This window comes from Nerophis ophidion, linkage group LG29, assembly GCF_033978795.1.
Source record: "Nerophis ophidion isolate RoL-2023_Sa linkage group LG29, RoL_Noph_v1.0, whole genome shotgun sequence".
NCBI classification, from domain to species: domain Eukaryota; kingdom Metazoa; phylum Chordata; class Actinopteri; order Syngnathiformes; family Syngnathidae; genus Nerophis; species Nerophis ophidion.
The window spans coordinates 3,732,576-3,759,429 of NC_084639.1; the positions used below are offsets into that span (position 1 = coordinate 3,732,576).

At 42.0% G+C, this 26,854-nt stretch overlaps 2 protein-coding genes across 3 annotated transcripts in view; both read right to left on the reverse strand.

The window, feature by feature from the left end:
• Positions 1–2,082, reverse strand: part of LOC133546258 (probable carboxypeptidase X1) — a 31,936-nt gene extending 29,854 nt beyond the window's left edge. The window contains exon 1 of the mRNA XM_061892171.1: positions 1–2,082. This exon is cut by the window's left edge and continues 434 nt beyond it. The gene's annotated coding sequence lies outside the window, so the exon portion shown is untranslated.
• A 142-nt stretch (positions 2,083–2,224) lies between these two features.
• smu1a (SMU1 DNA replication regulator and spliceosomal factor a) overlaps positions 2,225–26,854 on the reverse strand; it is a 90,532-nt gene continuing 65,902 nt past the window's right edge. For both annotated transcript variants that reach the window (XM_061892172.1, XM_061892173.1), the window contains exons 2-12: positions 24,161–24,371; positions 21,104–21,256; positions 20,868–20,978; positions 17,989–18,117; positions 17,784–17,903; positions 14,800–14,916; positions 14,586–14,713; positions 6,838–6,964; positions 6,589–6,756; positions 2,783–2,935; positions 2,225–2,715 (exon numbers count right to left, since the gene is read on the reverse strand). In XM_061892172.1, coding sequence (XP_061748156.1) covers positions 2,617–2,715; positions 2,783–2,935; positions 6,589–6,756; positions 6,838–6,964; positions 14,586–14,713; positions 14,800–14,916; positions 17,784–17,903; positions 17,989–18,117; positions 20,868–20,978; positions 21,104–21,256; positions 24,161–24,371 — 1,516 coding nt within the window. In that variant the 3' untranslated portion in view covers positions 2,225–2,616. The remainder of the gene's footprint in view (positions 2,716–2,782; positions 2,936–6,588; positions 6,757–6,837; positions 6,965–14,585; positions 14,714–14,799; positions 14,917–17,783; positions 17,904–17,988; positions 18,118–20,867; positions 20,979–21,103; positions 21,257–24,160; positions 24,372–26,854) is intronic.

Here is a 26,854-nt window from a genome sequence, read left to right on the forward strand (position 1 = left end):
GCAGTTTTTCTTTTATGTATTTGGATGATAAGCCCGTGTTAATTCAAAATACAAGTACACCACATTTTGTTGTGAAAGGAAATATACCGGAAGTGCTTTTTTTTACGGATAGATGTATTCAGTTAGTCCTCTATACCAGTGGTTTTTCAACCACTGTGCCGCGGCACACTAGTGTGCCGTTAGATCCAGTCTGGTGTGCCGTGGGAGATGATCTAATTTCACCTATTTGGGTAAAAAATATTTTTTGCAGACCAGTAGTTATAGGAAGTAAATGATGTGTTGTTGTGGAGTGTCGGTGCTGTCTAGAGCTCGGGAGAGTAACCATGTAATACTCTTCCATGTCAGTAGGTGGCAGCAGGTAGCTAATTGCTTTGCAGATGTCGGAAACAGCGGGAGGCAGGGTGCAGGTAAAAAAAAAAAAAAAAGGTGTCAAATGCTTAAACCAAACAAACAAAAGGGGAGTGTCCCTAAGAAAAGGCATTGAAGCTTAAGGAAGGCTGTGCAGAATGAAACTAAAACTGACCTGGCTACAAAGTAAAGAAAAACAGAATGCTGGACGACAGCAAAGACTTACTGTGGAGCAAAGACGGCGTCCACAAAGTACATTCAAACATGACATAACAATCACTAATGTCCCCACAAAGAAGTATTAAAACAACAGCAACATTCTTGATTGCTAAAACAAAGTAGATGCGGGAAATATCGCTCAAAGGAAGACATGAAACTGCTACAGGAAAATACCAAAAAAGAGAAAAAGCCACCAAAATAGGAGCACAAGACATGAACTAAAACACTACACACAGAAAAACAGCAAAAAAGTCAAAATAAGTCAGGGCGTAATGTGACAGTACACCTACTTTGAGACAAGAGCTATAGTGATGCATGCTTGGTTATGGTTTACAGTTTTCCAACAATTGCGACGACGACTTTTTATTGTTAAATGAGTTTTGTTTTTTTAATGATTTCTGCTGCTGGTGTGCCTCCGGATTTTTTCAACACAAAAAATGTGCCTTGGCTCAAAATAGGTTGAAAAACACTGCTCTATACTACAGTACATTTGCAAATATTGATCACAATTTTAAAAGCCTACTGAAATGAGATTTTCTTATTTAAACAGGGATAGCAGGTCCATTCTGTGTCATACTTGATCATTTCGCGATATTGCCATATTTTGGCTGAAAGGATTTAGTAGAGAACATTGACGATAAAGTTCGCAACTTTTGATCGCTAATAAAAAAGCCTTGCCTGTATTGGAAGTAGCAGACGATGTGCGCGTGATGTCACGGGTTGTGGAGCTCCTCACATTGTTTATAATCATGGCCACCAGCAGCGACAGCGATTCAGACCGAAAAAGCGACAATTTCCTCATTAATTTGAGCGAGGATGAAAGGTTTGTGGATAAGGAAAGTAAGAGGGAAGGACCAGCGGAAAAAAAAAAAAAGAGGGCAGTGGGAGAGATTCAGATATTAGACACATTTACTAGGATAATTATGGAAAATCTCTTATCTGCCTATTGTGTTACTAGTGTTTTAGTGAGATTATATAGTCATACCTGAAAGTCGGAGGGGTGTGGCCACGGGTGTGGTGACCGCCAGTGTCTCTGAGGGAAACCACGGAGGAGGCAAGAGAGTCGCAGCTGCCTCTTTGACAGCTGCAGGAAGAATGACACAAGCTCCGCTCATGTCTACAGTAAGAGCCAACTTATTTCCACAATTTTCTCACCGAAACCTGCCAGTTGACCTGTGGTAGAGAAACATGTTCGCTTGACCGCTCTGTTCCATATTAAAGCTTCACCGTCACCTTTAGGGAATGTAAACAAAGAAACACCGGCTGTGTTTGTGTTGCTACAGCCGGTCGCAATACACCGCTTTCCACCGACTGTTGTTTCTTCTTTGTAGTCTCCATTATTAATTGAACAAATTGGAAAAGATTCAGCAACACAGATGTCCAGAATACTGTGTAATTATGCGATTAAAGCAGACGACTTATAGCTGTGATCGGTGCTGGATCTAAATGTCTGCTACAACCCATAACATCACGCGTCATCATTCCGCGACGTTTTCAACAGGATACTTTGCGGGAAATTTAAAATTGCAATTTAGTAAACTAAAAAGGCCATATTGGCATGTGTTGCAATGTTAATATTTCATCATTGATGTATAAACTATCAGGTCGGTAGTAGTGGCTTTCAGTAGGCCTTTAAGACGCTCACTTGATGGCAACATTCTGGTTAAGCAGTTTTAATCACACATGCGATAAAAAAAAGACACTTTAGGGGAGTCAACTTCCTGTCAGTCACTGACATTTTGATGGTCCATTGTTAATAAAAAACATAATGAGGGATGTTGGTGCTAAATAAACGCATCTTTCATTTCTACGTTGCTGTAACGGGCCGGGTTTTCTTGGGGGATGGGAAAAAAAAAGTCCTAAAAAATATTTACAAAAAGTGGAATCTTGCAAGTCCTGGGTTGACGTCTGACTAACATGAATGAGAAGAAGAGCAGAAGAGGAAGATGACACCTGCTCAACTCTCTCTACTCCATCAAGGTGAGGCTAAAGTCGTCTTCTCTGTTTCCCGAGGTGTTGTCGTCACGTGAAGAAGTGGGTCGCATGGTCTCACGGCTTCCACAGCTTCAGCAGGCCGTCCTCGCTGTAGGTGCTGATGAGGTTCTGGTGGGGGTGGTGGGCGATGCCGATCACGTCCTTCTCGTGCACCTGCGGGGGAAGGAATACAATTTTCAGGGTACATTCCCGCCACACTTTAAGCGGCGGCTCGTCTTACCGTCAGCGTTCTCTCCAGTTTGCCGGTGACGGTGCTGAAGCAGTAGAGCACAAAGTCTTCGCCCACGCAGTAGATCCACTCGCCGCGAGGGGACAGCGTGCAGCACACAAAGTCGCCGCCTTCCCTCTTGCCGGAGTTGAAGCTCCTCACGATCTGCGGGCACACGTTTTCAAAGAATGGCAGAATCTCAGGGCGACATTCCAGCACCTTTTAGATCCTTTGCAAGGAGTTTGTTGCACTTTCTTGTGGGGAATTTCTACACGGATATCACAATGTTTATTTTGACGTTATCACAAGTCAAACTCAAGGCCTGGGGGCCAGATCTGGCACGCCACTCTATCAAAGTGGGCCGCCACATTATTTTCAGTGCTTCTCCACATCTGCCACATTATTTTATGTGCGTCTACCACAAAGTTCGACATAGTCCGCAATATGACTATGTGGTCGCCATTGGTTCGCCACTTTTTTAGTGGTCCGCCATATCATTTATTGTTGTTCACATTATGTCTGCCACAACATTTTATGTCCCGATTCATTTTATGTGGTCTGCCTAATTACTTTATGTGGCCCACCACAATACTTATTGATCCACCACATCATTTTATGTGGTTGGCCTAATTACTTTATGCAGCCCGCCACATTATTTTAAGTCGCCCTGTAAAATAATTATGTGATCCACCACATTGTTTTTTAATGATAATAAATAATGAATTTGTAACACATTTTATATTTGTTAGAATCTTAAAGTGCTACAAAATATTAAAAAAAATAAAAAAAATAGGTAAAAAATTTAAATTGAAAGTTAGAATGTATAATCGAAAATTAAAATACAAATAAAAACATTAAAAACACTAGAATAAAACATAGAAACAGATCAAATAGAAATTAATAATGCTAGACTGCTTCATCCCAAGTGCAGGACTAATAGACTCAAAAACTCCGTTGTCCCACACGCCATTAGACTGTACAACTCCGCTCTGGGGCGGGGGGCAGGGGGTACTAGGATGACAGGGGATGCAAAACAATAACAGTGCAATACGTTTTCATAACATGGTCACTACTGCCTACATTGTCTTGTTATATTCTTATTTCACTGTTATATTGTTATTCCCATTGTTGCTTTTTAGTTTTTATTCTTATTGAAATATTTCTCTATTTTGTTTCCATTTAAATCCCCATTATTTACTTTTTGCTTTTATTTAAATTGATCTCAACTCTGTACACTGCTGCTGGAATTTTAATTTTCCTAAAGGAACTCTCCTGAAGGAATCAATAAAGTACTATCTATCTATCTAATACATCATTTAACTTGGCCCTTTACATTATACAGTATCATGTGCGTCCACCACATCATTTTATGTGGCCCGTTACGTCAGATATTGTAGTCTGACACTTCATTAATGTGGTCCACCACATTTCATCAGTCCCATCACATCATTTAGTGTACTACGAATGGATGGAAATAATAAAGCACTTTCTGGCTTTATGTGTTTGTTCTTCATTTTTTCTAGTGCCACATTTTCAGCAGTCCAGCACATCATTTATTGTTCACCACATTTGCCCGCCACATTATTTTATGTAATCCGCCACATAATTTTATGTGGCCCAACACAAAACATTATGTGGTCTGCCAAATTACTTTACTGTCACATCATTTGGTGGCCTGTGAAAAGATGGAAATAATTAAGCTTTTTCAATTTTATAACACCATCCATTTTCTACCGCTTGACCCTATCAATGGAGCCAAACCCAGCTGCATTTGGGCGGAAGGCAATGTACACACTGGACAAGTGGCCACACAGGGCCAACACAGACAGACACTCACATTCACACACTGGGGCCAATTTAGTATTGCCAATCCCCAGGTGCATGTCTTTGGAGGTGAGAGGAAGCCGCAGTCACCGGGAGGACATTCAAGCAGAAAGACCCCAGACCCAGGGATCGAACCCAGGGCCTTCATATTGTGAGGCATATGCACAAACCCTTGTTTCTTCGTGCTGCCATAATGTAATCCACAATCTTTCCCACCAGGTAGAGCTATATCTTATGATGCCCATCCGTCTATTTTCTACCGCTTGGCCCTTCTGGGGTTGCGGGGGGGTGGTGGAGCCTATCTCAACTGCATTGGGGTGGAAGGCGGGTACACCATGGACAAGTCGCCACCTCATCACAGGGCCAACAGAGATAGACAGACAACATTCACACACTAGGGCCCATTTTAGTGTGGCCAATCAACATATTTTATGATGCCTTATGTGCTAGTTAATATTTTCTACATACTACCTGATGATGCAACAAGATGTTTCAAGCATTTGATTATGTTTTATAATTTTAAAGCAGGTTATCCTTCGATCCGTTAGTGAAACATATAATAAGAAATTATAACCTATGACAATTGTGTAACAAAGTTATATTACGTTTATTCTGATACATTTTCACTGTTACAAGGGGCTGTTATGAGTTTGATGCTGATGATTTAAGTACTCCGGCTTCCTCCCACCTCCAAAGACATGCACCTGGGGATAGGTTGATTGGCAACACTAAATGTTCCCTAGTGTGTGAATGTTGTCTGTCCATCTGTGTTGGCCCTGTGATGAGGTGGCGACTTGTCCAGGGTGTACACCGCCTTTCGCCTGATTGTAGCTGAGATAGGCACCAGCGCCCTCAAAGGGAATAAGGGTAGAAAATGGATGGATGGATTGATTGATTTAAGAAAACACTAATAGCTCCACCTGGTGGGAAAGATGGTAAATTACAATATGGCTGTCCAATGAAAAGCTGTTATATTCTCTTCCATCTTACACCGATCTCTATTTTGGTGAGAGTGAATCAATCCTTTAGCTCTTTCTTGTCCTCCCGTGACACTTGTAAGCGACATAGATTTTGGAGACATGGATTGCTGACTCAGAACTGCGGCTACTTAGAATATTCCAATGCGTTGAGGATGTTCCCTAGGACAGTGTTTTTCAACCACAGTGCCGCGGCACACTAGTGTGCCGTGAGATATTGTCTGGTGTGTCGTGGCGAATTATGAAACTTCCTCAAATTGGCCGAAAAAATTGTTTTTTGCAAATCAATAATCTGCAAATCATTTGCCGTTGCTTAGTGTCAGAGCTGTGTAAAACTCGGCAGGGTAACCACGTAATACTCCATGCCAGTAGGTGGCAGCAGGTAGTTAATTGCTTCGTAAAAGTCGGAATGTGTCGGGTGAGACGAGGATAGTTTGTTGTGATCCCAATATGCAGACCACAGTGGGAGGCAGCGTGCAGGTAAAAAGGTATGTCATGCTTAAAACAAAAATGAACAAAAGGGTAAGAAAAAGGCAATGACTGTGCAAAATGAAAGTAAAATCGAACTGGCTACAAAATAAACAGAAACAAAATGCTGGACGACAGCAAAAACTTGCGGCGTCCACAAAGTACATCCATACATGACATGACAATCAACAATGTTCACACAAAGAGGATAGCAACAACTTAAATAGTCTTGCTTGCTAACACAAAGCAGGTGCAGGGAATAGCACTCAAAGGAAGACATGAAACTGCTTCAGGAAAACACCAACAAAACAGGATGGGCCACCAAAATAACAGTGCAAGACAAGAACTAAAGCACTACACACAGAAAAACACCAACAAACTCAGAATAAGGAGTTTCATTTTTTAACGTTTTCTGCTGTTGGCGTGCCTCCGTATTTTTTTATGAAAAAAAGAGTGCCTTGCCTCAAAAACGGTTGAGAAACACTGCCCTAGAATGTGTCAACATACATTATCAAGGTATGAGGATAGTATAAAATGCTCTATGGTCACCTGTCCCTGCATGTTCATGATGACCACCGTGTTGGAGCGGTTGCACACCACAAAGTGCTCGGGGTTCTTGGGCAGCAGGTGGACGTTGTTGACAGTGATGTCAGTGCCTGCGGACGAGCCGAGGGGTTTGAAGGTGCTGCTGCACTCGGTGGTCTTCAGGTTCCACACCTGGCGGGCGGGAGAACAAGACGGTGGCGTCAAATTAAAAGCGCTTTTAAAATGAATTGAAAGGTGGGAAAAAGAAGAGACCTTGACGGTGCCATCAGAGGAGGCGCTGAGGATGTGGTGACCGTCGGGGGTGAACGTGGCCTCGTTGACAAATGAGGAGTGACCGCGGAACTCCTTCAGCAACTTGCCCGACTTCAGCCCGTGGATCCTGACAGAAAGACACCACCGTGAAAGAAAACTTCCCGTAAAGTCACATTGGTTTTGAGAAAAAAGCTTGGTCAGATGTTGACGGTTGAATTTATTTTAAAACACGCTTTACAAAGTACATCACATGTTTACATTGGGCCAAATTCAACATGTCCAGTAAGGAGCAGAAGGAAGCAAAGTCTATTTAATTCTTCTCCTTCTCTGTCTCAGCAATTACTGATAGTTCGATTACTTCTTGTATTTCATTCAAACCCCGGCCGAGTCATACCAAAGACTATAAAAATGGGACCCTTTACCTCCCTGCTTGACACTCAGCACCAAGGATTGGAATTGGGGGTTAAATCACCAAAAATTATTCCCAGGCGCGGCCACCGCTGCTGCTCACTGCTCCCCTCACCTCCCAGGGGGTGACCAAGGGTGATGGGTGAAATGCAGAGACTAATTTCACCACACCATGTGTGTGTGTGACAATCATTGGTACTTTAACTTAACATGTATCCAATCCTGTACGTTTGTTGAGGACCACAACCACTGCTCTTGATTATGGCTGCACGTCAATACAGAAGCTGATCAACAACGTGGTCGTCGTGCTCTTTTAATGGGAGGAATGTCGTCATGAATAAAATCATACTTTGTCATGGTTGTGTCCGTTCAAAAGCCCGAAAAGATAATTGCTAATTTAGCATGGCATCGAATGCCATCATCGTGACAGATTTAAAGAAGTACTTCTAAAACGGCCGTACTGTTTAGGTTTATATTGCCCTGCACATTATGGTGTCTAAAGAACATTTGTGATTTATTGTTTATGCCAATTTATTGTGTTTTGTTCTGTGAAGTGAAGTGAATTATATTTTTGTAGCACTTTTTCCTCAAGTGACTCAAAGCGCTTTACATAGTGAAACCCAATATCTAAGTTACATTTAAACGAGTGTGGGTGGCACTGGGAGCAGGTGGGTAAAGTGTATTGCCCAAGGACACAACGGCATCGACTAGGATGGCGGAAGCGGGGATCGAACCTGCAACCCTCAAGTTGCTGACACGGCCGCTCTAGCAACCGAGCTATACCGTCCCTGTTCTCTTTTTTAGTTGTGGCTCGTGCAGCCCTTTGAGACACTCGTGATTAGGGGCGATCTAAATAAACTTTAAATTGATGGATGAGTGATTGATTTTAATTAATGGAGACGCAGCAGCAGCAGATAATCAAACAGGTTTCTTTCCCCTTGGACCTACTAACCTATATTATTCTTTTAACTTTTGTTAAAAGGTTTGTTTTAATTATGTGGAATATAAACACGATTGAACATATTTGACTGGACTGAATTGTAATTGTCCATGTCATTTTTTGGTTTATTTTTCCCTATATGACTATTATAGTAAAAACAAACCCTGACATAACTTGTACAAAACTAATTGCACATTATCTAAGGAAGTTAAACTGGTCACAACTTACAAGGCCTTCACAACATTTTCTTAAATGTGGCTTATCAGCAGCTACAGCTGCCAGAACTAAAAGATGAGCCTTGTTTGATGCTAAGATAAAGCTTATGGTGTGGTGTTGTATTTTATGGTTTATCATATTGTGTGCTTTTTTTCTTTTTCTTTTAAATAGTAATTTTAATGCCTTTTTTACATCATGGCCGGAGGACTACAGATGAAAACTAGCCTTGTGGCTAATTCTGGCTTTTTTAACCATGTGTAGTCATATGTTTTATGAAACTGCATTGTCCACTTTGAAATAAACTACTGTATTTTTCAGATTATAAATCGCTCCGGAGTATAAGTCGCACCGGCCGAAAATGCATAATAAAGAAGGAATAAAACATATATACGCCGCACTGGAGTATAAGTTGCATTTTTGGGGGAAATTTATTTGATAAAATCCAACACGAAGAATAAACATTTGAAAGGCAATTTAAAATAACTAAAGAATAGTGAACAACAGGCTGAATAAGTGTACGTTATATGAGGCATAAATAACTAACTGAGAAGGTGTCTGGTATGTTAACGTAACATATTATGTAAGAGTCATTCAAATAACTATAACATATAGAAGACCTCTATGAAGAAGATAAAACATGGACCCAGATTTCCCTCGCCCGGACGCCCCTCTGGAGCCAGGCCCGGAGGTGGGGCACGATGGCGAGCGCCTGGTGGCCGGGCCTGTACCCATGGGGCCTGGCCGGGCACAGCCCGAAGAGGCAACGTGGGTCACCCCTCCAATGGGCTCACCACCCTTAGCAGGGGCCATAGAGGTCGGGTGCAATGTGAGCTGGGCGGCAGCCGAAGGCAGGGCACTTGGCGGTCCGATCCTTTGCTACAGAAGCTAGCTCTTGGGACGTGGAACGTCACCTCACTGGGGGGGAAAGAGCCTGAGTTAGTGCGCGAAGTGGAGAAGTTCCAGCTGGATATAGTCGGACTCACTTCGACGCACAGCAAGGGCTCTGGAACCAGTTCTCTCGAGAGGGACTGGACCCTCTTCCACTCTGGCGTTGCCGGCAGTGAGAGGCGACGGGCTGGGGTGGCAATTCTGGTTGCCCCCCGGCTTAAAGCCTGCACGTTGGAGTTCAACCCAGTGGATGAAAGGGTAGCCTCCCTCCGCCTTCGGGTGGGGGGACGGGTCCTGACTGTTGTTTGTGCTTACGCACCAAACAGCAGTTCAGAGTACCCACCCTTTTTGGGTACACTCGAGGGAGTACTGGAAAGTGCTCCCCCGGGTGATTCCCTTGTCCTACTGGGAGACTTCAACGCTCATGTTGGTAACGACAGTGAAACCTGGAGAGGCGTGATTGGGAAGAATGGCCGCCCGGATCTGAACCCGAGTGGTGTTTTGTTATTGGACTTTTGTGCTCGTCACAATTTGTCCATAACAAACACCGTGTTCAAACATAAGGGTGTCCATATGTGCACTTTGCACCAGGACACCCTAGGCCGCAGTTCCATGATCGACTTTGTAGTTGTGTCATCGGATTTGCGGCCTTATGTTTTGGACACTCGAGTGAAGAGAGGGGCGGAGCTTTCTAACGATCACCACCTGGTGGTGAGTTGGCTGCGATGGTGGGGGAGGATGCCGGACCGACCTGGCAGGCCCAAACGCATTGTGTGGGTCTGCTGGGAACGTCTGGCAGAGTCTCCTGTCAGAGAAAGTTTCAATTCCCACCTCCGGAAGAACTTCGAACATGTCACGAGGGAGGTGCTGGACATTGAGTCCGAGTGGACCATGTTCCGCACCTCTATTGTCGAAGCGGCTGATCGGAGCTGTGGCCGCAAGGTAGTTGGTGCCTGTCGGGGCGTCAATCCTAAAACCCCTTGGTGGACACCAGCGGTGAGGGATGCCGTCAAGCTGAAGAAGGAGTCCTATCGGGTCCTTTTGGCTCATAGGACTCCGGAGGCAGTGGACAGGTAGCGACAGGCCAAGCGGTGTGCGGCTTCAGCGGTCGCTGAGGCAAAAACTCGGACATGGGAGGAGTTCGGGGAAGCCATGGAAAACGACTTCCGGACAGCTTCGAAGCGATTCTGGACCACTGTCCGCCGCCTCAGGAAGGGGAAGCAGTGCACTATCAACACCGTGTATGGTGCGGATGGTGTTCTGCTGACCTCAACTGCGGATGTTGTGGATAGGTGGAAGGAATAATTCGAAGACCTCCTCAATCCCACCAACACGTCTTCCTATGAGGAAGCAGTGCCTGGGGAATCTGTGGTGGACTCTCCTATTTCTGGGGCTGAGGTCGCTGAGGTAGTTAAAAAGCTCCTCGGTGGCAAGGCCCCGGGGGTGGACGAGATCCGCCCGGAGTTCTTTAAGGCTCTGGATGCTGTGGGGCTGTCTTGGTTGACAAGACTCTGCAGCATCGCGTGGACATCGGGGGCGGTACCTCTGGATTGGCAGACCGGGGTGGTGGTTCCTCTCTTTAAGAAGGGGGACCGGAGGGTGTGTTCCAACTATAGTGGGATCACACTCCTCAGCCTTCCCGGTAAGGTTTATTCAGGTGTACTGGAGAGGAGGCTACGCCGGATAGTCGAACCTCGGATTCAGGAGGAACAGTGTGGTTTTCGTCCTGGTCGTGGAACTGTGGACCAGCTCTATACTCTCGGCAGGGTTCTTGAGGGTGCAGGGGAGTTTGCCCAACCAGTCTACATGTGCTTTGTGGACTTGGAGAAGGCATTCGACCGTGTCCCTCGGGAAGTCCTGTGGGGAGTGCTCAGAGACTATGGGGTATCGGACTGTCTTATTGTGGCGGTCCGCTCCCTGTACGATCAGTGCCAGAGCTTGGTCCGCATTGCCGGCAGTAAGTCGAACACATTTCCAGTGAGGGTTGGACTCCGCCAAGGCTGTCCTTTGTCACCGATTCTGTTCATAACTTTTATGGACAGAATTTCTAGGCGCAGTCAAGGCGTTGAGGGGTTCCGGTTTGGTGACAGCAGAATTAGGTCTCTACTTTTTGCAGATGATGTGGTCCTGATGGCTTCATCTGACCGGGATCTTCAGCTCTCACTGGATCGGTTTGCAGCCGAGTGTGAAACGACCGGAATGAGAATCAGCACCTCCAAGTCCGAGTCCATGGTTCTCGCCCGGAAAAGGGTGGAGTGCCATCTCCGGGTTGGGGAGGAGCCCCTGCCCCAAGTGGAGGAGTTCAAGTACCTAGGAGTCTTGTTCACAAGTGGGGGAAGAGTGGATCGTGAGATCGACAGGCGGATCTGTGCGGCGTCTTCAGTAATCCGGACGTTGTACCGATCCGTTGTGTTGAAGAAGGAGCTGAGCCGGAAGGCGAAGCTCTCAATTTACCGGTTCGATCTACGTTCCCATCCTCACCTATGGTCATGAGCTTTGGGTTATAACCGAAAGGATAAGATCACGGGTACAAGCGGCCGAAATGAGTTTCCTCCGCCGGGTGGCGGGGCTCTCCCTTAGAGATAGGGTGAGAAGCTCTGCCATCCGGGAGGAGCTCAAAGTAAAGCCGCTGCTCCTTCACATCGAGAGGAGCCAGATGAGGTGGTTTGGGCATCTGGTCAGGATGCCACCCGAACGCCTCCCTAGGGAGGTGTTTAGGGCACGTCCAACCGGTAGGAGGCCACGGGGGAGACCCAGGACACGTTGGGAAGACTATGTCTCTCGGCTGGCCTGGGAACGCCTCGGGATCCCCCGGGAAGAGCTAGACGAAGTGGCCATGGGAAAGGGAAGTCTGGGTTTCCCTGCTTAGGCTGTTGCCCCCGCGACCCGACCTCGGATAAGCGGAAGAAGATGGATGGATGGATGGATGGATATAGAACATGCTATACGTTTACCAAACATTCTGTCACTCCTAATCGATAAATCCCATGAAATCTTTTTCCTCGATGTCGCTTCTAAACAACTCTGCCAACTCCAAAGGTATGCGCCGCTTCCTCTTGTCGTTTTCTGCTGCACATTTCACTACGTCCAGCTTGTAATCTGCAGTACATGATTTCCTTTTCGGTCCAATTTTTGTACAGACCTTCTCAGTTTTTATAAGTTACCGCCAACGACGAAATAATCCATTTTAATAGATACAGCAGTAGCATACAGCAGTTAGCATTCCATGACCCACAATGCACTTCTGCCATGACCCTCCCCCACCGAATTCTTATTGGTTGACGTGTGTGTGAAGATTGCTGACGTGTGTGTGACAATTGCTGACGTGTGTGTGACGATTGCTGACTTTTTCTTTGTCTCTTCCGCGAATGAGATAAATAATATTATTTGATATTTTACGGTAATGTGTTTATAATTTCACACATGACTCGCTCCGGAGTATATGTCGCACCCCCAGCCAATGTATGAAAAAAACTGCGAGTTATAGTCTGAAAAATACGGTAATTTAATATCTTAATACATAATTATAAACATGCTTGAACTGCATTTTTTTTGGTTGTGTTTCCTACGCACACACACACACGGCCAAATCTACTTCTGGTCACAAGAGCAATACAGTACACTAGGGCTGGGCGATATATACGATATATCGCGGGTTTGTCTCTTTGCGATATAGAAAATGACTATATCGTAATATTCGAGTATACGTTCTCGCGCAGTTGCTTTAAGCTGCGAGTGTACACTTCAGGCTCTTCTCGCTCTTTCCTGTCTCTCCTTCTCACAGACAGGCAGGCGCACATTTTTACATACGTCACAAACTGTAACGTCCTACGTCACACTGTGTCCGCCCTCGCCCACCAGAGAGGTAGCATACGGGGCTACGTTAGCTGCTAACGTAGACGTACGAGAAAGAAGGTGCGGATCTGGTAACAAATGAAGGAAGACTTAATTCCCCCAAAAAACAGCAGGGTTTTTATCGTCTGGCGGTGGTTTGGCTTCAAGTGGGAATATGTCGAACAGACAAACGTAATTTGTCAAGTGTGGGGGGGAAAAGCGTTGATATAAAAAGTAGCATAACTGCTAATATGTAGCATCATTTGAAAAGTCACTCGCTAGAGAATGAAGAGAATTTCATAACCTTAGTAACTTACCACATAGTGAAGGACGAATACTATTTGATTTCCTATTATGCAGCTCATTTTTATTTGACAGTTAAAATGTCTCTGACAATCTTGCACTTTATGTTTTGGAACTGACTTGAATGTTCGTGCCACTGCTTAATAACTGTTTAATAAATACACTTTTGGTCAATTGACTTAGTTGTGATTTCCCTCTCTGCATGAAAGTTTAAAAGTAGCATATATTAATGCAGTATGAAGAGGAATGTTTTAATGTATACACATAGAATCATCATACTGCTGTGATTATATGTATCAAGTGTTCATTCAAGGCCAAAGCAAAATATCGTGATATATATTGTATATCGCGATATAGCCAAAAAATAAATAAATGATAAATGGGTTGTACTTGTATAGCGCTTTTCTACCTTCAAGGTACTCAAAGCGCTTTGACACTACTTCCACATTTACCCATTCACACACACATTCACACACTGATGGAGGGAGCTGCAATGCAAGGCGCCAACCAGCACCCATCAGGAGCAAGGGTGAAGTGTCTTGCTCAGGACACAACGGACGTGACGAGGTTGGTACTAGGTGGGGATTGAACCAGGGACGCTCGTGTTGCGCACGGCCACCCTCCCCACTGCGCCACGCCCGTGATATTAAAAAAGGCCAAATCGCCCAGCCCTACAGTACACCCTTGTTTATTGCTGTTAATTGGTTCCAGGCCTGGCTGTGGTAAAACACTTTCTTGTGAGGCAGGAATTATTAATTATGAATATTTTTATAGCTAGGTATATGAAAACATGTTTTTTTATTGATAATTTGAAGGAGGTCATGAAAGACATGAAATAACACCCACAGTCACTTTTACAAGCTGAAACTTCGAAGCACGATGTGGCGAGGGATGACTATTACAATACTCACAAGGCTGCAGTCAGCCCTCGACCATAGTTTGCCACGCAAGTAATATTAAAAACTGAAGTGGGGCAGCACACAAAATGTTGTTCAGGCCCACAACAATAATGGGATACAAATGTAATAGCAACTATTTATATAAAGCCTATTAGGGACTAAATGATGATTAACAACAATCCCCAAACCTTGAAATGTCAATAAAGCAGAATATGCTTTTATAGCAAGTATTTTGTGTTTTACTAGCTCATTGCATGTACCTGATGGTCTGGTCAAAGGAGGCACTGAGGATCTGGCTGCTGTCTTTACAAAAGGTGAGGCACGTGACTCCTTTGCTGTGCGCACGTTCGAACCGCCTCAGACACAGACCGTTCTGGATCTTCCACACCTGCGGACGCACAAGCGCAAAACAGGCCTCTGGATGAGCGGGGGGACAGAAAATGGAAACTCTTTTAGGGCTGTGAGTTGGTCCACCTTGATCTTTCCATCTTGAGCACCCGTGGCCAACATCTCTGTGTCCCGACTGAAGCACATGCACAACACTGCATCGTCCATCATCATCAAGTTGTCCTGAGCCTGGTACTTGAGATCCTTAAAGAGACAGAACACATCCTGTTAGGCCATGTACACACAAACACAGATTTTTCCACCCCTCCACCCATGTATTACCTAATTTGCAACACGCACAACTAAAATAGATAAATGAAAACTTTGACAAGAGGCTAACAAATCCGTGTTACCTTTTAAATGCTGTTTGCCTTAGCGGAGAACAGAGGATTGTGGGCAAATTGCAGCAGAAAAATGGACTGCATTGAATTTAATGCATGCAACACTTTTTAGGAGCGGTAGCTGCAATAGGCAATTATACAGGGAGCAATCTGATTGGCTGAGAGATTGTCAGTCCAACGGATTGCTGTGGTGCAGAAACAGTGAAAATTGCAACACAATTGAAAATAGGAGAACAAAAAAAATTATTATAATAACGGATCTTTTTTGTAAGACTGGTAATGAATGAAGTGTACTTTTGTAGTTATTTCCCCATATTTCTCTGCACAATAACTCAGATATGGTAACACCAGCGAGCAGTAGAGAATATGATGTGATTTTTGGTCCAACGCATAATTAGCTTTATTCATTATTGACGTGTTTCTTGCCACCTCATGTTGCATATTTTGATATGAGATTTCCAGTTCATTGTATCATCTATCACCATACCAAGAAATTGTATTTTGTTTACTCTTTCAATTTCTATTCCGTCTATTTGTGTTTGACTTTCTCTTCTACTGTTACTCAATAGCATTATTTTAGTTTTACTGAGGTTAAAGAAAGTCTGTTTTTGTCAAACCATCTTTTTCATTTCTTAATTTTATTCTATTATTTGTACTAGCTTCTGTGTGTCTGCAAATAATTCCAAGTATTTTGTAACCTTACCAATGTCAATTATATAAAGATTGAACAATTTTCCTGTTTGAAATGATAGGTTACTGATATACATTAATGGTCCTGGGATTTCCTCAATAACTTATTATCGTTTCCATATGAATTTCCATTAAAAATCGACTGAAGTCTTAGATTTGCATTTTTTAACGATTTGAATTATTTACTCTTGTGTCACTTTCGTGTGAACAATGAGTTGGGATTTCTATCTATGGTGTCATTGAAGTCCTCAGTTGAAACTGTCTGGAATCCTATCCTGCAATTTTGGTTCAATATTTACAGAGTAATTACTGAAGCTTTCAGCTACTTCCTTTATGTGGTCATTATTTACATTTCAGTCTGAAAAGTATTGGGGGTAATCCCTCTTAGAGCCATTTTTAATAATGCTATTGAGGATGCCCCATGTTGCTCTCATACCGTTTTTGTTCCGGTCTATTGACTAATATTATTTTCTACATGTTCGCAGTCTGTTAGCTTGTTTTTATACTTATTTTCTGCCTCTGTGGTTATTTGTGTTAAACATTTTCTATATAATGTATTATTCTTACTATAAGCATGTTTTAATCATATTGTCATCCATGGTTGATTGTTCTTTCTCTGCTTTCTACTGAGTTGTTTCCATGGACAATGTTTGTCATGAAGTATTATGAATGTGTTTAACATTTTTCAAATGCTTTAGCAACATCATTTCAAAAGTACACATTGTCTATCTTTTGGTTTTCTGCCTCATTTTTAAGGCAATCATACTCAACTCTGTGAAGTCTTCAAAAATGTATTTTTGTTTTCCATGTTCCTCTTTTTCTAGTTTCCATCATATTTTGTGAAAACTGGCAGATGATCACTCATGTTGGTTATAGGTAGACCACTTATAGTGTTATTATCAAAATCACTGGTAAAAATGTTATAAGTGCGGCACAGCGTCCTGTGCTTTGTGATTTTACGTTAGCTTAGCTATTAGCATGTTTGCTCCTGCCTTTCTCTTGGTATGTAACATGTTTAGCCTTGTATCTAATGATAAGCATACTTCCAAATGATACTTAAGATCAGGGTTACCCAAACTTTTTGACTTGGGGGCCGCATTAGATTAAAACAATTTGGCGGGGGGCCGGGCTGTATGTATGTGAAGTGAATTATATTTATATAGCGCTTTTTCTCTAGTGACTCAAAGGGCTTTACATAGTGAAACCCAATATCTAAGTTACATTTAAACCAATGTGGGTGGCACTGGGAGCAAGTGTCTTGCCCAAGGACACAACGGCAGTGACTAGGCTGGCGGAAGCGGGGATCGAACCTGCAACCCTCAAGTTGCTGGCACGGCCGCTCTACCAACCGAGCTATACTGCGCCAAATGTGTGTGTATATGTATATATATACACATATACACACACACACACACACACACAAAACGTTTATTGAGTGTTGTTAAAAGAAAAGGTGATGTAACACAGTGGTGAACATGCCCTTTCCCAACTACTTTGGCACGTGTTGCAGCCATGAAATTCTAAGTTTAAACATCAAATATGTTGTCTTTGTAGTGCATTCAACTGAATATGGGTTGAAAAGGATTTGCAAATCATTGTATTCTGTTTATATTTACATCTAACACAATTTCCCAACCCATATGGAAACGGGGTTTGTACATTAGTTTACTCTTGTAAAGCTAATTGTTGAAATAAACAAACCTTTGCACAACATTCACATTTTTGGAGTTCCACCTGTGTTAGACGATAGGTAAATATGGCATGTACATTATTTTTAATAATCAGCGCTCACTTAAATTGGAGACATCATTAATGTTGTCTTTTTATTTGCTGGCCTATTATACGTCGCACATGAGTGAGGCTCTTTAAAGTAGACTATTTCAAACAAATTATTATTCAATTAAATGCCCAATAAAACGGATGTAACGATATCTTATTCGATACTACCACATTCCACCAAAATACCACAATATTAACAATACAGTTCCTTCCTTATACATCCATATTCATTCTCATTATGTGACGGATTAGTTCGACTACCTTTCTGATTTTGCCTGTGGTGAAGTTCCAAACCTCGATGAAGCCGTCCACAGAGCCTGTGACCAAGTACTGACCATCAGGGGAGAATCTGGAACATTCTACATGGGATTTCTGTCCAAACTGTGTAAGAGGGAGAGAGCAGCCTTTAGAAATAACCTGACTGGTGTTACAGGACTTGTGGCTCGAACCCTGCAGAAGTCACTACCTTGATGTGTCTGCTGAGTTGGGTGGGGAAACGTTCTTCTTCTACGTCTTTGACGGCTGCTTTACCCCTGAACAAGTCGATGGTCATTCCGGGAGGAAGAAGACCCTGATGCTGCTGCCACTTGAGAGACTGATGGGAAGAATGAAAAACGAGGCCATCTTCAAAAAAACTCAGCACATTTGAGTGGAATAAAAATAACGGGAAGAAAATTATTTTCTCAGAGAACTACAGTGGAATCATTGAAGTCAAACCCCAAGTCGTACAAACTGGAATCAGGCCAACATTATCAAGAAAAAAACACTAAAGTCACACAAAACTTAAAGGGGAACATTATCAGCAGACCTATCTAAGCGTCAATATATACCTAGATGGTGCAGAAAAAAGACCATATATTTTTTAAACCGATTTCCGAACTCTAAATGAGTGAATTTTGGCGAATTAAACGCCTTTCTGTTTATCGAGCTGGAGGCGATGACGTCAGAATGTAACGTCGCCGAGGTAATACACCCGCCATTTTCATTTTCAACACATGACAAACACCGGGTCACAGCTCTGTTATTTTCCGTTTTTTTGACAATTTTTTGGAACCTTGGAGACATCATGCCTCGACGGTGTGTTGTCGGAGGGTGTAACAACACTAACATGGAGGGATTCAAGTTGCACCACTGGCCCGAAGATGCGAAAGTGTCTGCCGCCAGACCCCCATTGAATGTGCCGGAGTGTCTCCACATTTGACCGGCGATGCTAAAGCAGACATGGCACAGAGATGTATGGATAACCTGCAGATGCATTTGCAACGATAGTCAAAGAAATCACAAAGGTGAGTTTTGTTGATGTTGACTGCCAGCTAATCGATGCTAACATGCTACGCTAATCGATGCTAACATGCTATTTACCGGCGGTGCTAAAGCAGACATGGCACAGAGATGTATGGATAACCTGTAGATGCATTTGCAACTATATTACGTTTCCTTCCACCCACATTTAATGCGAAAAAAAGACTTACCAATCGACGGATTTAAGTTGCTTCAGTGTCAAAAGATGCTAAAGTCCTGATCGTTTGGTCCGCACATTTTACCGGCGATGCTAACGCAGCTATTCGGCCATGCTATGGCTATGAATAGCGTCAATAGCTTCAGTTTCTTCTTCAATACTTTCATACTCCAACCATCTGTTTCAATACATGCGTAATCTGTTGAATCGCTTAAGTCGCTGAAATCCAAGTTTGAATCTGAGCTAATGTCCCTATATCTTGCTGTGGTATTCCCATTGTTTGTTTACATTGGCAGCACTGTGTGACGTCACAGGGAAATGGATAGTGGTTTCGCAGAGAGCGAAAATAAGGCACTTTAAAGCTTTATTTAGGGATATTCCAAGACCGGTAAAATTTTGAAAAAAACTTCAAAAAATACAACAAGCCACTGGGAACTGATTCTTATTGTTTTTAACCCTTTTGAAATTGTGATAATGTTCCCCTTTAAGAGTTGGAACCGCTGTCATGCATCATATTAACAATTTTCCTTTTTGTTTGGACAATAAGCAGAATGTTCCCCTTTAAAGTAGATGTTTGTTTTCTGTGTGGAGTGCCTGCTCTTCATAGAAGGCCCGAACTGCGCTTCTTAGCTATGTTACTTTAAAATATTTGAAGAATCAGAAGTGGATGGTTGTCTATCGTTCACAATCTTTATGAGACAAGACGACATAAGGTTTTTGGTTTTGTATGCATTCTTACATGTAAAAATTGTCTCACTCTAGGTCGCGAGCAATGCAGCTAATGGGAGAAATCAATTCTACCTCTAAATCACTTAAAATGCATTCAAAAATCATCAACAATGCTTCATTGACGTTCCGTAACCTGTATGATAACTAGACTGAAGCAACATTGTTATTGAAAAAGCAAAAACAGAGGAACTCTTTTTCTAGCATAGTAACACATCGGCATGCTTCGGTATTAGCCATAAAAGCAAGCTACGGAAAGAGATAAGCTTGCTTCTACGTCAGCACAAAACGCTTTTAAGTTTGTAATAAACAACACAATGCGATTGGACACCAATCTGTACTGACTGAAAAACCTGAACAATCATAGTACAGTATCTGAAAAGCATTAGCCCACGTCATGTTTTGTTTGTACACAGAAAGCTCGACAGTGTGACTCACTGGACAGTTGTGCGTTTGGTTCAGCTGGCCGGGGACGTTTTTCCGGTTTATTTGGGTGAGCACTCCATTTATGTCGGAATAGCATGGTTTCAAATTCCACATTTTGCAGCATCGAATTACGCCGACCTCACTTTCTCGGCTTCCATCTGCTCTAACGTCTCACTCTTCCTTCGTGCTCGCTTCTATAAGCCGCAGTTCCTCCTCAGTATATTCAGCTTCAAAAACGTTGTGAATCCTCATTTGTCCAAAAAAAGTCGCCTTCGTACAGAGTGTGCCATGATTAGAACACACGTCTTTGTTTCCGGAAGTAGGAACACAGTTTTTGCCAGAATTCGGAAGTGCGCTGCTATGGAAACGGAAATCAATGCACAGAGGAAGTCAGTCCTGGCAATGATTAAAATTACCAAAGTACAGTAAATATTGGACATATTACATATTGTTATGAACGTGTCTATTACTACATTATATATAGACTTGCAGTGTGTACATAAAATGTTGGGTTTTCAAGTTTTTTTTTGAGGGACTTTAAAGGCTACAACAATGACTCCCATTAGCTGAATTTTCCACACGTTTTCATATCATCTTTGAAATAAAATGAAAGAAAGGCGTGTGTTCTTGTCTCTTATGATTGTGAACGATGGCCAAATTTTTTTTTTTAAAGTGCAGCTCCCATTTACAGGATCGTCCGTGTCGGATGCATCCACGAATCGGTAATCTCTTACCTGGCTTAGCAGAGCCATAAGACGCGAAGGCGGCACCACGCTGACCTCTCCCGCCAAAGCATGCGCAATGGCCGCCCGTCGTTTCTCTTTACTGCTGCCATCAGGATATGCCTGAATGTCAGGAATCACCACAAAGAGTATATAAACAAACAGTAATAACAAACACAAAAAAAATCCTATAGAGGAGGGAGAGCTAGCTACTTCTGATGATGTTGATGACAATACGGCATTCTTACCTCCCGGGGATCAAAGTAGGAGCGAGCCAGCAGGTTCTCCAGGTGAATGTACCTCTCAGGGTGTGTCTGTTTCAACATGATCATTGGGTCTGTTTGCCTGAGGAGAGAACGAGCTGCACCCAACTCTCTCAGCTCAATGAGCTCCAACACCACCTATACAACGCACACAGACATGTATACCAATTATACAGCATTTTCTGTGGGGTAGAAGTGTACGCGATAGCCACAGCAACAGCATGGGGACTACTTTATGTGTAGGTGCTATTTGGACTGCAGAGGGTTTTATGTCTGTGTAAATTATGAGCAAGAGAGCAGTAAACTACTAGCATATGTCTCCTTTTGGTTTCTTTTATTTATTATAATTATCGGGCCGATATTGGGAAATATGACTTCAAATTAGGGCTGGGCGATATATCGATATACTAGATATATCGCGGGTTTGTCTCTGTGCGATACGGAAAATTATTATATCGTGATATTCGAGTATACGTTCTCACGCAGTTGCTTTTAGCTGCGGGCATTACACTACAGGCTCTTCTCACTCTCTTATCTCTCCTTCTCACAGACAGCAAGTGCACCTTCTTACATGCGTCACATACGTATACGCCCCCGCGGAGCAGAGAGGTAGCAGCATGGGTAACGTTAGCTGTGATGCTAGCAGAGCCGTGCGAGTGGTAATATGAGAGAAAGAAGTTGTGAATCAGGTTACAAATGAAGGAAGAATTAATTGCCAAGAAAAACAGCTGGGGTCCCATCGTCTGGCGGAGGTTTGGCTTTAAGTGGGAATATGTCGAACAGATAACCGTAATTTGTCAAGTGTGGGGCAAAAGCATTGCTACAAAAAGTAGCATTACTGCTAATATGTAGCATCATTTGAAAAGTCACCTGCTAGTGAATGAATGTCCAGAGCTTACTCTGCATGTCAACATTTCCATTCGGTGTCACACGCCTACACCATCAAAATGCAGAGGCAAATATTTCCAGATCAACACCGCATGAAAAAAATAGTCAACAACAAAAGGAGATAATGTCCGCAGTAACCTACCACATAGCGAAGGATGAACACTATTTGATTTCCTATTATGCAGCTCATTTTTATTTGACACTTATTGAAATATTTTGTGTGACATCATGCAAAAAAGTGCACCTTGTTTTTGTAGTTGCGTTCGGTACAAAAAGTGCACCTGAATTTAGTGTTGTTTTGATATGTCATCTTAGTGACATCACGCACAAAAGCTTGTTTTAAAATGTCTCTGACAATCTTGTACTTTCTGTTTTGGAAATGACATGAATGTTTGTGCTATTGCTTAATAGCTGTTTAATAAATACACTTTTGCTAAATTGACTTAGTTGTGATTTCCCTCTCTGCATAAAAGTTTAAAATGAGCATATTTTAATGCAGTATGAACAAGAATGTTTTAATATAAACACATATCATTATCATATTGCTGTGATTATATGCTTCAAGTGTTCATTCAAGGCTGAGGCAAAATATTGCGATATACCGCATTTTTCGGACTATAAGTCGCAGTTTTTTTCCATAGATTGGCCGGGGGTGCGACTTATACTCGGGAGCGACTTATGTGTGAAATTTTTAACACATTACCGTAAAATATCAAATGCTTTTATTTAGCTCATTCACGTAAGAGACTAGACGTATAAGATTTCATGGGATTTAGCGATTAGGAGTGACAGATTATTTGGTAAACGTATACGTAAACGCATGTTCTACATGTTATAGTTATTTGAATGACTCTTACCATAATATGTTACGTTAACATACCAGGCACCTTCTCAGTTGGTTATTTATGCGTCATATAACGTACACTTATTCAGCATGTTGTTCACTATTCTTTATTTATTTTAAATTGCCTTTCAAATGTCTATCCTTGGTGTTGGGTTTTATCAAATAAATTTCCCCCAAAAATGCGACTTATACTCCAGTGCGACCTATATATGTATTTTTCCTTCTTTATTATGCATTTTCGGCAGGTGCGACTTATACTCCAAACAATACGGTATATCGTGTATCGCGAAATGGCCCAAAAAATGGAGATATTAATAAAAGGCCATATCGCCCAGCCCTATTTAAATGTAATAATGTGCTTGTTTTTTGGGGGGAAACCTGCTTATGGAAATGAGGCTCGGCACACTCACTTCATCTCGAACACATAAGAGATGAAAGCTGTAGATTATGGTGAATTTGAGTGGAGGACAATGAGCCTTAACAGACTTTGTATTCTGAAATTCTTCACCTGTATAAAAACTGACTCTGTTGGCAAACTATAGACAAGTTCGGCTTCGACAAAGGTAGCATCTTACTCAAATCTGTTGTTCATTGGACGTGCTTGCATGAAGCAATGTCACCAATTTGGGTTATACTTGTATCGCCCTTTTCTCCTTTTTTTTTTAAGGAACTCAAAGCGCTTTGACACTATTTCCACATTCACACACACACATTCACACACTGGTGGCTGATTGATTTATTTCTTCGAGGCCGCGAGCATTTGCAACAGAGTAAAGTTTCTCTTGGTGCAGTCCCTTGATCTGTTTATTTTGTACAATCCATTTTAATGTATTTTGTTTACATTACCATGGGTACAGTACAGCCATTTAAAAAAAAAAACCTATGTCCAGCAAAAATGGATACACATTTGGCGAGCCCTATTCGGTTAGGACAAATTTATAGTTTTTTTTATATAGGTTGAGTTTTGTTTACCTCCAGAAGTGCACACACTTCAAGTGTACATTTAAGAAATAATAGATATAAATACGTAATAGCTATCAATGTTGAGAATCAGGATGTTATCAGTATCTGCTTAAAAAAATATACTGTGGATGCCTAATAACAAAGTTCTAAAGTACTCTGGAAACAAACTCTAAACATATGGCATTGCTTTTTGTGTTTTTTTGCTCACTTTTAGATGATCACATCTAGATAAATTAATTACAAAGGCTAACACTGGATTAGATTTTAATACTGTTCGCCAAGTGTACCAAATATTGTGGCCCGTTCACAACACAGAATACAAATTGAAAAACATGTCCAAAGCTGACCTGTTCATAAAGGTCTATGAGGGTCTTATCAGGCAGCTTGAGGGACTGGATGGCTTGGAGGACAGTGTCCCAATGGCCGCTGTTGATATCTGCCACAAAGCTGTCAATGCTGTCCACGGTGTTCAGAGACACGGTGGTCTCCTCTTGGAGGGTTGCCAGCGACCTGTGCAGGTTGTTTTCCTTCAGGTATTGCATGATCAGTCGGATCACGCTGTGCAGAATATAAAATTAAATTAGTGGAGTAGATTGAATCAAATCAAGGCAACAAGAACAAGAGATTATTTAGCATAGGTTTTGTGCCGTACAATTATAATACATTTCATTGTGTACAGTATGTTAACAAATTTGACTCTGATAAAATCCATTCTCTGAAGCTGTGCATAAGATACGTTTCACATTTATTGCGCCATCGCAACCGGCCGTTCTTTTCAGAGTTCAACTGCATTTGCGTTGTTTTCAACACCGCTATACACCAATACTGATGATCTTAGTTTATCCAGAATATTGAAATGTTCTGTTTTAACAAGTACTTGCGCCAAAAAGCTCTGCCAAAATTTGGCAAGTTTACACTCGACAAAACTCCCCTGCAAAACTACGGTGATTTAAATGTTTATTGGAACCTCTATTATAAGTCTTACATTTAACTGTGAGTCTGCCAAATATATTTGATTCACACAATGATTTTTTTTTTGGACGCACAGAGTGCCTGTCCATTTGTTTTGTGACTCACAAGTCAAGTCAGAGCAGCCATGTTCACTCAAATTGTCAGTCCCTTCCAATGCCAATTTAATGAATTTAATCAATTAAAAATTGTTTATATCTGTGGACCCTCTTTTTTCTGTTTCTTTGTTTGGCGAGCTTTTCAACCGTTTTAAAAGGGGGTAAATATTAAGAAAGTTTTGCCATTTTTTAACAAGAAGGTCACACCTGAAGTCTTGAGCCCTATTGACTTTTAGTAAAGAAGCTGGCCAGAATTGAGTGCATTTTCACTGGTTTAACAAATCTGTTACTTTAATATGTACCACAGGAAAATGATGCTTATATTACTGGAATCAACTTTACAGGACCTGTCTGGTAAAAATGGTTGAATGAAAATCAATCATTTTTTTAAATTATACACACATACCTACATAAGAGGTGGACGGATGGATCTAAATCAGGGATGTCAAACGTACGGCCCGAATCAGGACCGCGAACAGGTTTGCTTAGTATAAAAATTAACCTGAAATTTTTGAATGAAATAAACTGCTGTTCTGAAAAGTCTACTGGAGGTCGCTATAGCAATTCTTTGTATCTTTATAGATGATGCTACATATGTACAAAATAAAACACATGATGTTGGACGGCGTGGCGCAATGGGAGAGTGGCCGTGCGCAACCCGAGGGTCACTGGTTCAAATCCCACCTAGAACCAACCTCGTCACGTCCGTTGTGTCCTGAGCAAGACACTTCACCCTTGCTCCTGATGGGTGCTGGTTGGCGCCTTGCATGGCAGCTCCCTCCATCAGTGTGTGAATGTGTGTGTGTGAATGGGTAAATGTGGAAGTAGTGTCAAAGCGCTTTGAGTACCTTGAAGGTAGAAAAGCGCTATACAAGTACAACCCATTTATCATTTATTATGTTAGTACATCAGTCGAGGAAAATGATCAAACTACATAAATAATATACTGTAATTTGATTTTGATATATCTGGATGGATTTAAAATGAACAACAATAAGTTGACTGATGAACATTATCACATAATTTATTTAGAAAAAAAAAATAACGACAAATAAAGTATATATATTATTAACCGCAACAGATAATTGTAAAAAAAAACATGATTTGTACAATTTCAGAATGTGCTTGTTCTATTTTTAAACAAAGAAAACAATCTAAAGTTTTCTTTATTATGGGCCTGCTGCAATGCAAGCAGCCCATATTATTATTGCTCATACTTCAAATTTTATTATTATTCTTGTTCCGCACGTTTCTCTTAGGTCTATCACGAGACGAACTAACCAACGAACCCCCACATATGTTATACTGTCGGAAAGGTGTTTTTCGCACCGATGGCGGAAATCTAAATTTGGAACATTTGTTGTTACCATGGCAACGCTATTCACGAGCAAAAAAAAAAAAAAAAAAATTGAATCGTCTAATACGAGACGAACCGGCCAACGAACTCCCACGTCATACCGTCGGAAAAGTTTTGTTCGCGCCGATCGGCGTAATATAAGTTGGGAACATTTTGTGTTACCATGGCGACGCTATTCACGCATAACCAAAAAAATGGGTCAGTTGTACGGGTACGCAGGCTAGCTCTGTAGGTCATTTTATACAGTGACACCTAAAACTGACAGATTCGGACACTCGGCACCATCTAATAAGTGTGGCGGCTTCCGGCGACCTCCTTGGCCAGAGGTCTAGGGCACAGATAGCAGGCCCATCAAAATTTCCACGTGAATTTTGTAGTTTTTAAGTTATCCCGAGATTTTACCAGTCCGGCGCACTTGGGAGTAGATTTTTCTCCCTGTGGCCCCCGATCTAAAATTAGTTTGACACCCCTGATCTAAATATAATACTAAGGTTAAATCTGTTTGTAACAAGCATGATAAGGTCAGTGTGTTGTTTAAATATATCGTAATTATTTGCACAAGGTTCACACACTCAAAGACACAGAAGGGTTTTGGTGGCCAAATTCAAAGTTATTAC